The sequence below is a fragment of the Colobus angolensis genome, unplaced genomic scaffold, assembly GCF_000951035.1.
Source record: "Colobus angolensis palliatus isolate OR3802 unplaced genomic scaffold, Cang.pa_1.0 Scaffold38, whole genome shotgun sequence".
NCBI lineage: Eukaryota > Metazoa > Chordata > Mammalia > Primates > Cercopithecidae > Colobus > Colobus angolensis.
In genome coordinates, this window is record NW_012117154.1 from 3688850 (window position 1) to 3702611 (window position 13762).

The window sequence follows — 13762 nt, forward strand, 5'->3', positions numbered from 1 at the left end:
GCAGCTCGTCCCTGGCAGACGCTTGAAAGGCACTTGGTTATTTACCAACTTACTGTGGGATAGGGGTGGGAGCAGAATACAGTGTACTTTCGGATGATGCCGTTCAGCTTGAGAGGGGGAAGCCAGGACACAAAGACCATGGAGGCTGAGGCCGCTGCTGCCTTCACGCCCGCGGGAGGACCTGGAACTGGAAGAGCCGTGTGTTTAGTCACAAGGTGGGGCCTTGACTTGGGCTTGCAGGCCCACGCCTCCCAACACGACCCCACTCCATGCTTACTATTCAGCTCTTTGAGGATGAGCATTATGGGTTCTGCTGTGTCCCCCCAAATACATATGTTGAAGTCCTAACCCCCAGGACCTCAGAATGACACTGTCATTGGAGGTAGGGTCTTTACAGAGGTAATCGAGTTAAAATGAGTTTGTTAGTGTGGCCTCTAATCCAGTACTTTTGGTCTCCTTATAAAAAGGCCAGTTTTGGCACAGAGACAGACAGGTATAGAGGGAAGATGATGTGAAGACACAGGGAGAAGACGGCATCTATAAGCCAAGGAGAGAAGCCAAGAACAGATGCTTGTCTCAAAGCTCTCAGAGATAACCAGCCCTGCAGACACCTTGATTCTGGACTTCTGGCCTCTAGAACTCAGAGACACCAAATACATTCCTAATGTTGGAGTCTGTGGTTCTTTGTAGCTCTAGGACCTAATACAGTCAGTTCTAGTCCCTTTTGTCCTGGGGAGCCTTCCCAGCCCATTTCAGTGCCTGGAGACTTCCTGCCTCTGGATAACTGGACAATTAACTTCTGGATCAGTCTTATTTCTGCTGCAGTTTTTGGCTTTGAATGTACTGGGGGTGAACCTTTTGGATCCTGAATTTGAGAAGCATGAGGGTGAACTACCTCAGCCATGGAGACCCCACTCTCCCTCACCCCAGACATTTTGTAATGGCACCACTTTGGGCTCAGGAGAAATGGAAATATTGTTGATGAATAGGGATTACTGTATCAAAGATTCACAGTATCCATGTAAGACAAACTCTCCCCTGTAAACCAGCTAAGAAGGCAGAACATGATGGCAGCAATATTAAGCGTGATTTGGGAGTGAGATTGAAGGCATGTCCCGCTCTTCTTGTTCTTTTATTTTCCAGGTTGAAGAGGTGGGGGGTGGGGTGAGATGACCAAGACACAGAAGATGCCAAAATGTCATAGGTGCCAGTGAGAAAGGCATCAGAGCTCTTGCTTTGTTCCTCATTAACCTCACTGTCCACATGGAGGGCAAGCACATTGATGGAGGCACTGAAATTCAAGGCAATATAAGTCCCTTGCAAACCCCTGGAGAAAGCTGTGAGTCTTTTACTGCTTTGACGCCAATGCAACTGCTCAGTAAATAGTTTTGGAGTTGAACGTGCATCTCATAATTGTCATCTTGACTCTTCTAAGTCTGCATAACAAAACCAAGAGCTCCGGTGAGAACTAACTTGGGTTGGACACAGTCACCATTTGAAAATATAAAATCCAGTTTTGGCAAGTCTTGCAGACAGTGGAAGGTCTAGAAAAGGTAACACACATAAATGATAGATCCTGGGTTAAGAAATCCCGTGAGAACAAACCCCAATCAGGTGAGGGCAATGTCTAAGACATCCACAACCTAGTTCAGAGCTGCCAGGGCTCCTCCTGAACAAGGGCAGAGTGAACGTTTCATGAGGATTTTAATCCTAGTAGACACCCAGCTTAGCCAACACTCTCAGTCGTTTCCATAAAGCCGCTGGTTGGTGTTCACCACAGTGAACACTCTTGCTGGACATCTTCTCTTTAGGAGGCCAAGTAGTTTAGCACCAACCAGTTGAATGGCTGCTGAAGAGGAGTCAATTCTATTTGTTTCCAACCTGTTCATGACAATTGTACCTGTCACGGGTAATACTGTAAGTTAATTCAATACATAAACCAATGAAATTCAAGTGCAAAGAAAGCTGTTTCTATGACAGTTAATGGGACTGCTTTGGAAAGGCTTCCTTAGAGGCAAGTTAGAAAGAAATTAAAAAGAGAAAGAAATCAAGGAGGGAAGAACAAAAGGAATGAAGGAGGGAAGGAAGAAGGGAAAGAGGGAAGAAAAAAGAAGGGAAGGAAGGAAGGGGGGAAGGAAGAAGGGAAGACAAAAGGAAGGAAGGATAAAAAAAGAAAAGAAAGAAGAAAAGAAGGAAGGAAGGAAGAAAGGAAGGAAGGAAGGAAGCAAGGAAGGAAGGAAGCAAGGAAGGAAGGAAGGAAGGAAGGAAGGAAGGAGGCTGATTTATGTTTGGTCAGGACCACTGAGAAGAATGGAACATGTGGATTTGTCTCCATTTGCAAATAGATCGTTGATAAATGGTCACATGCTCTTGAGACACCAGCTGAAAAATGCAGATGCTACACATTAAAGACACAGTTCATGGAGTAAAAGATGGCACAGAACTCCAATGTTTTCACCCAAAACTTGAAGTGATCCTAAGTCATGTGATTAGAGAATGATTAGGGAGTGAATATATATTTATATGTATTCAGTTAAAACGCAGCATTTCAGGTACTTCTTGGCCACTGTAAAGTTTGGTGATTCCTTGTTTCAATCGAGGATTTCCATGAGCATGCCTGTGTCACAGCCGATCAAGCAGCTTTGACTACACCATCTAAACTCGCAGTTGACTCCTCCTACATGGATTTATGATCTATCTTGCACAGTCTTTCCTTGTATGGTTACTAGAACTTTGTACAATAAAATAACAACATAGAAAATTTGAAGAACACGGCATTTTGGAAACGTTTTCTGGATGACTGAGCTAATCTTTTCAGAGCTAGAACTTAACATTTTCGTTCTGGTTTGGACAATATCATAAAGCTTAAAGGTGTGGGCCCTGGAGCCTCACTGCTGGTTTCATGCGGCTCTACCCCTTAGTTCCATGTCCTGAGCAAGTCGATTAACTTCTCTAATAATCTTTAGTTCCCTCATTTATAAATCGACAACAATAATTGTGCCAGCTTATGTTTTTGCTGTTAGATTTACAAGAGATACTTCATGTAAATGATTTATTTACCATTCTCTGTAGAGTAGGCGCTAAATAAGTTCTAGCTATCATCTCTAATAACCATCCTTATGTCCTTAGATTAAATGTCATTAAATGATACTAGCCTTTACTTTGTGACTCAGTGGTGAATGACAAACACCAGACACTGAGAGTTGCAGAAGACAGAGATGGCAGAGGATGGAGTAAAAAATGGTATATGTCTGTCTGGGACATATTTTCTTGAAACATTCTTAGTGACCACATTCCATTTTGGTAATCTGAGTTTTTCTTATGAAGGTCAAAACAAGCTTGGTAAGTTTTCATGAATTCCTGGGCATCGTAGAGAGAAGTTCTGCATACAAGTTTAATTGATTGCAGTAAAGAATGTGGCCTTCAGAGAATTCTCTCTTCTACATTCCTCCAATGCACCTGGACATCCCTTCTGAGCTGCAGATGCTTCTGTGTCTCATGTGTCCAGTTGGCTGAGACGTTCCCACCAGGGGTCACACAGGCACCTTAGGCCAACATAGTCACAACAGGGCTCACCGTCTTCTATCCAAACCTGCGCTTCTCTTGCCCCATCTCAGGAAATGGGCTCCCCCCATCTTCTCAGTTTCAAGAACCAGAACCTGAAATTCTCTTCCCACTGTGACTTGACGAGCCCTTTGGAGGTCCACATGGACATGACAGGTCAGCAGCTGGGCTCTCCCCCTGATTCGCTGGTGCTCCCCCACACTGAGCTCTGTTTCAGTTCCCTGAACGTGGTCTGCTTCTCCCACCCCGGGCCCTTGGGCTGCCATGATCCAGAGCCTTGGGATGCCTCTGTCTGGACTTTTTCCCACCCTCTGCCTTCTCCCTGGCAACTCCTACTCATCTCTCAGGGTCTAGTATGTGTCATTTCCTCCAGGAAGTCTTCCCTGATCATCAGCTTAGGTCAGGTCAGGGCTCCCATGTCTCTGTTGAGACTCGTTTTCATCATTGCACTTGACACAATCCACTCAGGGGTGATCTATCAACATCTGTCTCCCCCACTAGCTTGCAAACCCCACCATGCCCATCCTGTTTCTCTGCATCTTTAGTTCCTGGGCCAGTATCTGGAACATACTAGATCCTCAATACAGATATGATTTCATTCGTGTCTGTGTGGTAGGCAGGATTCTACGATGGGTCCCAAGATCCTTGCCCTCTAGTGTATGTGCCTGGGTGATTCCTTCCCTTTGAATGGGTGTGGCACCTGTTACTACGATGGACAGATCCTCCCATGGGCAGGTTGTGTCATGTGGCAAAGGGCTTGTGCAGGTATCACTGAGGTCCTAATCACTTGACTTTCAGTTAATGGAAAGGAAAGTTTCCTGAGTGGGCTGGGTTTAATCAGATGCACCCCTTAGAAGAGGAGATGGCGGTCAGAGGGAGACAGAAGAGGTCAGAGGGATTGGAAGCCATGTGAGGCTTTCCTATTGGCCTTGAAGGAGGAAGCCGCCATGCGGTAGGGGGTGTGACAGGGAGTAACAGGCAGCCTCTGGAAGCTGGTGACTCCAGCCCCATAGCCAAAAACAAACAAACAAACAAAATCCCACCAGTAACTTGTGAGCCTGGGAAACCCTGACCTCAGATGAGGGCACAGCCCCAGCTCACACCGTGATTCATCTGTGGGACCCTGAGCAGGGGACTCAGCTCAACCAGACCTGGATGCCTGACACTTGGAAACGATGAGATAAGACATTTGTATTGCTTTAAGGTGTTAAGGTTGTAGCAATCTGTTCCACAGCATAGAAAATAAATACAAGTGGGTAAGCTCTCCGTAACATACCTTAATGTAAAATACCAAAATCATTTTTCTGAAACAGTATTGCTTTGGTTTAAGTATGAATATCAGATGAAACTCTGACTAAACACTCACACAAACACTGCAGTCAGCTTCATTTTTTTTCACCATCATTTTTCTGCTCTTAGTAAACAGCCACAGGCAGGTGTGTGTGTATGCGCATGTGCACACACAAACATGCATGTACATATGTGGTACACCATGGTAGCCAGATCCTTCTGAGCCCACAACTTTTCAGTGGCTTTTCCTGAGCCATGCCGTGCCGTGCAGATGCTACAATCCTGGAGGGACATGTCACGTTCACAGCTGTCATCTCACCAAGCAATGCACATATGTCCCTTTTCTCTTCCCATGTCCATAAGACTCTGGTATTTTTGGCCTTTCCTCTCACTAGAGCAGGAGTGTTCAAACATTCTTTAAATGTTTGACTGATCCTTTAACCACACCATCAAGTGGAAACCCAGCACATAACACAGGTAGAAGTGGGGTAGCTCTTGAAGCCAGGGTCAGGGAGAGAATGGAGTCTCTCACTGGGCCTCTTGCTTACCACTGGGGCCCACCCAATAACCCTTGGGCTGTGTAAGAACCTAGTTTGAGAACCACTGCAGTAGAGGGAGTGTGGAAAGCCACGTGGTGGAACCTCTTCTAGGACATCTTGTCTGTCGTGTTGCTGGTATACCTGCTACTGCACAGGGCACACTACCATAAGCTATAGAGCCCAGGAATCCTAAGCAGTGTTGATCGGCTGTACTTCCCAGTGTCTACTGAGGGGCAGCACCGCTGGTGGCTATGCAAACACAACATGCAATCTACCCCCTTTCAGGTCCACTGAGGTGTGGTCATATAATCACCCCAGCACACGTCACAGGCACATACTATCCACACCTCCATAAGTATGTATGGCTCAAGGTATGGGTGGTCGGAGGATTCAGAGGTATCTGGATGTCAGCTTATTTTTTTGCTTCCTCTTAGCTCTACTTTCAGGTCTCCTCCCAATAAGATTTGCTAATTGACGGTGGGGAGGGAGTAGAGATGACATATTACACCTGCTGCTGGCCCTCTCACATGTGCCTTCAGAGTTACGTGCATTAGTGATGTGTTCAGTCAATATTTGAACTTAACTATCTCTACTGATACATATGCAAAGTTTACTCTTGTGTAAAGGGATCAAGGCTGAAACTAGCTTTTGCCTTCAGAGTGAAAATAGCAATTGGAAGATTAATAGATTCATTTTGTTTGTGTTATCTTTCCTTATGGCTTGGCTCATATGATAGTATTGGCAAATAAAATGGCATCAGGATTTCACAACTGTTTTAGAAGTCAGGATTAGTTGTTCTTGTGCTCAAAAACAGAAAGCCCGATCACCAAGTCATCCTTTGTGTTTCTGCAGCAAAAACAGGGGTACAAGTTCTCACTGATTGAGCAGTCCTGGAAAGAGAATGTGAACTGTGAACAGTTGTCACAGGCCCCAAAAATATCTCCATGCATCTGAGCCTACATTTATGGATAAAAGACGACATCCATGGCCCTGAGACTCTGACCACAGACATGAGAATATGTCCATGCACCCAAGACTATAGTTATGGATACGAGACTACGTCTATGGCCCTGAGATTATGACCAGAGACATGACAATATGTCCATGGACCTGTGAATACGTTTATGAGCCCAAGAATCTTTAGATAGAGGTAGAGAAACTACTTAAAGCACAGACTTGTTCTCTAAACAAATATTTCTATTGCGAATAATCTGTTGCAAAAGTAAAATTTTGCCTTTATCAGGGTTAAGTTTCTCCTTTTAGTATGATTAGTGACCTAACAACACAGTTTAAGCCTCCAGGCTCCCTAGATTAGGAAGACTGGTGCAGGACATGTGTCTGGCATAGACAACTGAATTGGATGGTCCCTGTTAATGTAGCTGTCTTTCTTTGCTTGCAAGAACATTGATAAACACTGAAACTTCAACCTGAGCCTAAAATAGTGTCTTATTGAGAAAGAACTGAGTAAATGTTGGTAATTATTATTTTACTGGAAATCTATCTGTATTTTTACACAATTTAATTGAACTTGCAAGTGTAATCCAAACTTCAAAATTACAAAGCTTTCTCACTGAGGTATTAATAGGATCTGTAATCAGTTCGACTGGGCATTTGTTCTCCGAATTGGCCTTTGTCCCTTCTTCCAATCAGATAAATAAAATTGCATTTAATTCTGTAAACTGCTGGAATGCCTAATTATATTAGGTATTGAGTCTACAAAAGTGATTGACACAATTCTTCACCAATTCTAAATTATTGAATTTTTCATGTGAACCTGGGAGATAAAGTGATATTATTCTAGTTTTTCTCTTCTTCCACCCAATCTTCACTCCACCTCTTTTTTTTTTTTTTGAGATGGAGTCTCACTCTGTCACCCAGGCTGGAGTGCAGTGGCATGATCTCAGCTCACTGCAGCCTCTGCCTCCTGGGTTCAAGTGATTCTCCTGCCTCAGCCTCCGGAGTAGTTGAGATTAGAGGCACCCACCACCACACCCAGCTAATTTTGCATTTTTAGTAGAGACAGGGTTTCACCATGTTGGCCAGGCTGGTCTTGAACTCCTGGCCTCAAGTGATCCACTACTCCACTTCTTTTTGAAAATACACACTTATCCTCAAGAAATACTGACACTCAGTTCTGCATAGTCCTTGTCCCATACCACCAGCAAAAGTGGGATCCATGGCATCCCCCTTGGGGTAACTGGGGCACCCAAGGCAGGGTTTTCAATAGTCAATCCCAGCTCCACACACTATCAGCACTGGAGATGAAAGCAAAGCATAACTGATTGACAAATTAGACCTTGGGCCTTGGGGTCAAGTTTTGAAAGAGAACTCTATGATTCTTAAAACTATAATATTAATTTAAAATTGATCTAAAATTGTGAATTAATAAGGATCTGTGAAGAGCCTTCCCTTCTTATTGGATTTCTGTACATTCTTCTAAAAATGCAGATGCAAAACTTTTTGTGGATGATCAATTTGCTCTTTAAATAATAATTCCAGTGACATTTGCATTATTGCTTAGCAATGTAAAAAAGAGTATTTCACTCCTGCTCTGAAGGAGTGGAGAGCAAATAATCAAACATTGAGTGTCAGGAAGCATCCCACTTTGTGGCAAGCAGGTGTTTTCAGACATCACTTCAGCTCTCATACATTGGTTCTGTGCACGCTGATTGCTACAGCAGATTGTCCATGAGGACAATCCAGTCCAGAGAAGCTTAGGTAAGGTGCCCAAAGTCCCATAGGTAGCAGGTGACAGAGCCAGCATATGCACAGCTCTTTGTCTATTACATTTAAAAAAAATTAAATTATGGCTGTCTTTACTCAGGACTTAGCTTTCTAGATATCTCTATTGATGTGTGACTTCCTAATGGCATTACAGTTGAACCTTAGATTTCCCTAAGTAATCTGATTTCTTAGAGCCGAACTGGCTGACACCTGCACATTCCCTGGAAGAACTACCTGTGCATTATAGAAAAAAACTAAAGCAAACGAGGATTAGTTTGGGTGTAGACATCATAATGTGAGAAGGGCTACAGAAGCAGCAAAAACACCAGGTGACAGTGGATGCCTGGGGCTGCTCAGGAGAGCAAGGCCTGGCTTGCCAAGGTGAGAGCAGAGAGTGAGGTGGAAGATGGCAGGCTTAGAATAACAGAGAGTCATGGTCGGGGGCAGAAAGGCTGAAGAGAAGAGCGTATCGTGCCCCCTGAGCAGGTGTTCTTTGTTTCCATCAGAGCATATACGGGATGCAATAACAGCATTTTGGATACTCTAGTAGTGGCGGAGATGGCATAGACATCAAACCTGCCCATACATGGGAGGCGACCGGCAATAGCCAACAACTCTCCTGCCCCTATGCTGCCTGGGGAACAGAGTCCCGGCAAGATGACAAAAGTTGCAGAGACAATCCAACACAGCATTTAAGTTTGCTAATGTCTCATCTCAACGTATACTTCTGTGCTGGAATATTTTGGGAAGGTTCTATGTGGGCATCAATTTGACATCAGTTGCTCCTTCCTTTACTAAGGTGGAGGCTACTTTTCTCACTACCACAGTAGTATTTATCAGAACTTATCTGTTCCTCAAACAGGCTTGGCTAACGCCCCCTCAGAGTTTCCCTTAAAATAGTACAGAATCTTTGTTGTACGGTTTTTGTAGGTTTGGGTAATAGTCACATAACCCAATCCAAATTGTAAGGAACAGCAAGAATTATTGTTGTAGAACAAAATGAGCAGCAATTTAAATTTTTACCAAATCACCATGAATTCTTGCAAGAATTTAAAAAAAATTAACATGAAGTTCTCAAATTAAGGACTTATTCTAAAGTGTTTCAGCTGGCAAAGAATAATAGAACTTCAGCCTGTACATAGTTTTCAAGAAGTGGAAGGATGGATTTAATCAGAGCTTACACTAATAGCTGAAGAGCCACTAAAATTATTCTAACAAGATACAAAACATGTATGACAAGTATTATAGCTCCAGGATAAAATGAATTTCTATTTACAATAATACTTGGCCAAAGGGAAAAAAAAGAAAGGAGAAAAAATATAGAGGAAGAAGAAGCAATGGATTAGACCCATCAAGCAAAGGCAAGAGAGGAAGCTAACGCTCTAAATTGCACTGGGATATTTTGGGAAGGCAGCAAAGGTTTGCACTGAGAATAGCCTGATGAACTGCAGGGTAAAGGCAAGTGAGCTCCCTCTGACCCAGCCCTTCCAGCAGTTGCTGGGACCCGCCGCCCACCCGTCTCTCACCATCCTCTTTGGTCCGGGTGAAGATCTGCTCACTCCTGACCCCGTCTCCTGCACGGGTGAAGGCCAGCACCTGGATGCTGTAGTTGGTGTACTTTTCCAGCCCATCCAGCTCCAGGGAAGGCTGTGTGGTGGTGATGTTTTTAATCTCACCCAGCTCTGGAGGACAAGAACAAGAAAACAAAATCCCACTTCTGAGCCTATTTCTGCTCATTTTTCCGCGCTGTCCCCACTGACTGTCCCTGTGCCATACCATCACCCGTCCAGCCACCATCTGGACATGGGAATTCCTCAAAGGGACTGTGCACAGTCATCCTGTGAGCTCATGGTGTCATGTGGCCCTTTGGAAAAGATCATTCACACCAAACTGCTCCAGAACACAAGGCACAACGTTGGTCTAGAAAACGAAGCAATGTGCTCCAAGTTAAGTGTTATCAACCCAAGGCCAGCACCAGGGCTGCCACTCAGCCTTCAGCAGGTGCTAACGAGCAATGTCCCCTGCACCCCGAGCAGCACACTTAGTACCACACACACGCATTGCACACTCGGCAGCTCACATGCACTGCACACTCGGTGGCACACACACACTGCACACGCGGCGGCACACACGCACTGCACACTCAGCGGCATACACGCACTGCACACTCAGCAGCATACACACACTGCACACTCGGCAGCTCACATGCACTGCACACTCGGCGGCCCACACGCACTGCACACTCGGCGGCACACACACACTGCACACTCGGTGGCCCACAAACACTGCACACGTGGCAGCTCCACTGCTAACTATTCGTTAGGAAGCTTCTGCAAGCTGAGGGGTTTCACCGTTATTTTAAACAAGCTCTACCTTAACATACATGTATTTTTAAGCACCTAACTTCATCTCAAATATCTGATCTACCCTCTTTAGCAAGTTTCCAGTCTATAAGACAGTATCTTTTACTATAGTCACCACTTCCTACATCAGATCTCCAGAACTTACTCATCTTGCATAACTGAAACTTTGTATCATCTGGGGGTGGGGGAAGAAATGGGCAACTATCTGAGATGGTGGACCTGCTCTTAATTAGCTTGATTGTGGCGAGCATTTCACATTGGATACATAGGTCAAAACAAGCTGCATGCTTGAAATATACACAACTCTTGTCAATTATACCTTATAAAAGCTGAAAAGATAACATATTTAAATTAGAAAAAAATACACCTGAGCTAAACGGAGTGGCTCAGCAAACCCCTCTTTTTACCTGGAGTGAACTCCTCTCAGCTTCAATCCTGAAGTGACATGCCCATGTGTCAGAAATTTGGTGTCAGCTAAAAATGCTTCACTTTTAGGAGCGGGATCCACTAATAATATTCACAGATGGAACACTATGCACTCTCATCTCCAGCATATGATACACGGCCATTTGAGAAAACTTACCAATGATGTACTTCCTTGGTGTGTGGCTGATGGGTTTTGAAATGAGTCATCTTCAGAGCATGAGAAGGGTCTGAGAACTGTTTCCCTAGGGGAAGGGGCTGTCAGTGACACATTGGTACCCAGAGCAGGTCGGTTACCCCAAGAGACCAGCAGGTCCGGGGAGTACCTTGTGGAACAGGTCTGCTTTGGCTACATTTAGAGGGCAATGCTAGCTGTCTATCAATCCTTCTCACTCTCCCTGCCTCCATATAGGGAGTGGACGTGACATGCATGCCTGCCTAGGTGCCGGCGCTATGCTATTCTAAGTACAGATAGTAACTTATGCAATCAGCAGAGTTATTCAATTACTTTTGCAACTCATTCATTTTACAGCCAAGGAAGTCAAAGGACAGAGAGGATCAAGGAGCCTAGCACAGTGGCTGAGGGCACAGGCTGCAGATGTCAGCTGCTCTCCTCAGTCGCTCTGGGAAAAAGCAGAAAATGGGCTGAAAATAGAGGCACCCACGGGCCGTCGTCTCTGCCAGATTAAACGGGCTTTTTGCCTGCCTGGTTTTTCCTTCCTGTTCATTGTTTTTCTTTTCTCTTGTGTGTCCAGGATATTCCACAGAAGTTCACAAATGAATAGCCATGTATTTTGTGATGACGATGACTGTGGAATGTCTTTTGTTCATTTTAATTTTTTGTCACCAAAAGGATCAATGTGGAATGGATACAGCACTAAAGGAGAGTAGCAAATACTGCATGGGATGACTGAGGCCTGTCCCTCACATGCCAGAGCCCATTTGCCTTCTAGGAGTTGCAAGAAGAGGGGTAAAGGGGCTCCATGTGGCTCCCACAGTCCAGGCCCCAGTGGGAGCCGAAGGCCTGGGACCACCAGAAGCAGTTCTGTAGGCTGGGGCTTTGTTGGGGAGAGAGCAGGGTGAGGATGCTCCAAAGACATGCCTTTGGACTCCTGTCTTCTAGGGAGGCCAGCAGGGTGCCAGCTGTTAGAGGTCACAATTTGGAGATCTCAACAGAGGGCTTATGAAAATGAGGAGAATGTCTGCGCATATGTGGTCACCAGGCAGTCAAAATATCAATACTTTGCTGCCCCAGATGGATTGGAAATTCTCATCTCCGAAGGAAGGGTCTTTCCATTTTCAATTACATTTCTTTTCCTGAATGCATTTAATGCAGGTCTTTTGGATTAGGATAAAAAACCCAAATGTAACCAGACATGGTGGCTCATGTCTCTGGTCCCAGCTACATGGGAGGCCAAGGTGGAGGATTGCTGGAGCCCAGGAACTGGAGGCTGCAGTGAGCTGTGATTGTGCCACTGTACTCCAGCCTGGGTGACAGAGCCAGACCCTGCCTTTAAACAAACTAATTAAAAACTCAAATGCTAATAGACAAAGTTTAAATATAGAACTCATTAAGATCTTTTCAGATTTAGGAACTTCACTGTCAAAGATCACACACACACATTCCTACAAATATATACACACACAGTCAATAAAAATATATACACAACACAGCTGAGGGGCGGGGCTGGTCAGGGCAGGGTGCTGGGAGCTGGTTATGAGACTGTGATGAAGGTTTTTTTTTCTCAAGAGTGCAGGGTGTCCACCTCACAGGGAAAGTAGGATCATTTCACAACATAGGAGAAAGCTCTGACCCTCCGGCCACGCAACTCTTGAATCAGACAGAATGAGGAAGAGGAGCCTGGTGAGGAGGGAGAAGGGCAACCTGGCCTCTCTGATCTTAAAGAGAGCAAACACTTGGCCGGGCGCGGTGGCTCACGCCTGTAATCCCAGCACTTCAGGAGGCTGAGGCAGGCAGATCACGAGGTCAGGAGAACAAGATCATCCTGGCTAACATGGTGAAACCCCATCTCTAATAAAAATACAAAAAACTAGCCAGGCGAGGTGTCGGGCGCCTGTAGTCCCAGCTACTCGGGAGGCTGAGGCAGGAGAATGGGGTGAACCCGGGAGGCAGAGCTTGCAGTGAGCGAGAACCGGGCCACTGCACTCCAGCCTGGGCGACAGAGCGAGACTCCGTCTCACAAAAAAAAAAAAAAAAAGGAAACACTTAAAATAAAATGATTAAAAATGCTAATGGTTAATATACTAATTAGAATTAACATTTAGATGTTTGCTCATTAGAGGGTTCAAGTCATTTTGATCAACTAATTTATCATGAATCATGAAGACAAAAGCAGTCAAAACCCCAGTTCTAAGATTTTGAAAAGCACCTGAGCCAGAGGTGGCTCTATTTGCTAGAATGCCTCACAGACTCTGAAGGAAGGGTATTTTCCTGATGACAGATACTGGGTGACTAGCAGATATGGAAGAAATAAAAAGCAAAGGATGAAAAAAAAGAAAGCCAGATACAAAACTGAGTGTTTAGTTTGCCATTCTTTTCAGCTGTTTTTCTTTTTAAACATGAACTTCTACAGTCTATCTTCCATGCCCCTATAGAGCTGTTTAATACACACACACACACATACACACGTTAACTGAAGTGTACTGTTCAGCTGAGGCCATGAGGGGAATAAAATTAAAAATATATATAAAATAAATATAGATATCAGGTTTTTTCTATTACAAATTTTGTTTTAAACAAACTAGTTTTGTGTATTTATTTATATCCTGCCTCATGCTCAGAGGGTTTTAAGGCAGAAAACAAAATAGGTGTGGGAATAGCTTCAGAAGCAACCCGCA

General features: G+C 44.6%; 1 protein-coding gene across 1 annotated transcript in view; it reads right to left on the bottom strand.

Moving 5' to 3' along the window:
- The window catches only part of DSCAM (Down syndrome cell adhesion molecule), an 849899-nt gene that overhangs the window by 106411 nt on the left and 729726 nt on the right, over positions 1–13762 (bottom strand). Inside the window, exons 19-20 of the mRNA XM_011954055.1 lie at positions 9644–9799; positions 54–187 (exon numbers count right to left, since the gene is read on the bottom strand). Coding sequence (XP_011809445.1) covers positions 54–187; positions 9644–9799 — 290 coding nt within the window. The remainder of the gene's footprint in view (positions 1–53; positions 188–9643; positions 9800–13762) is intronic.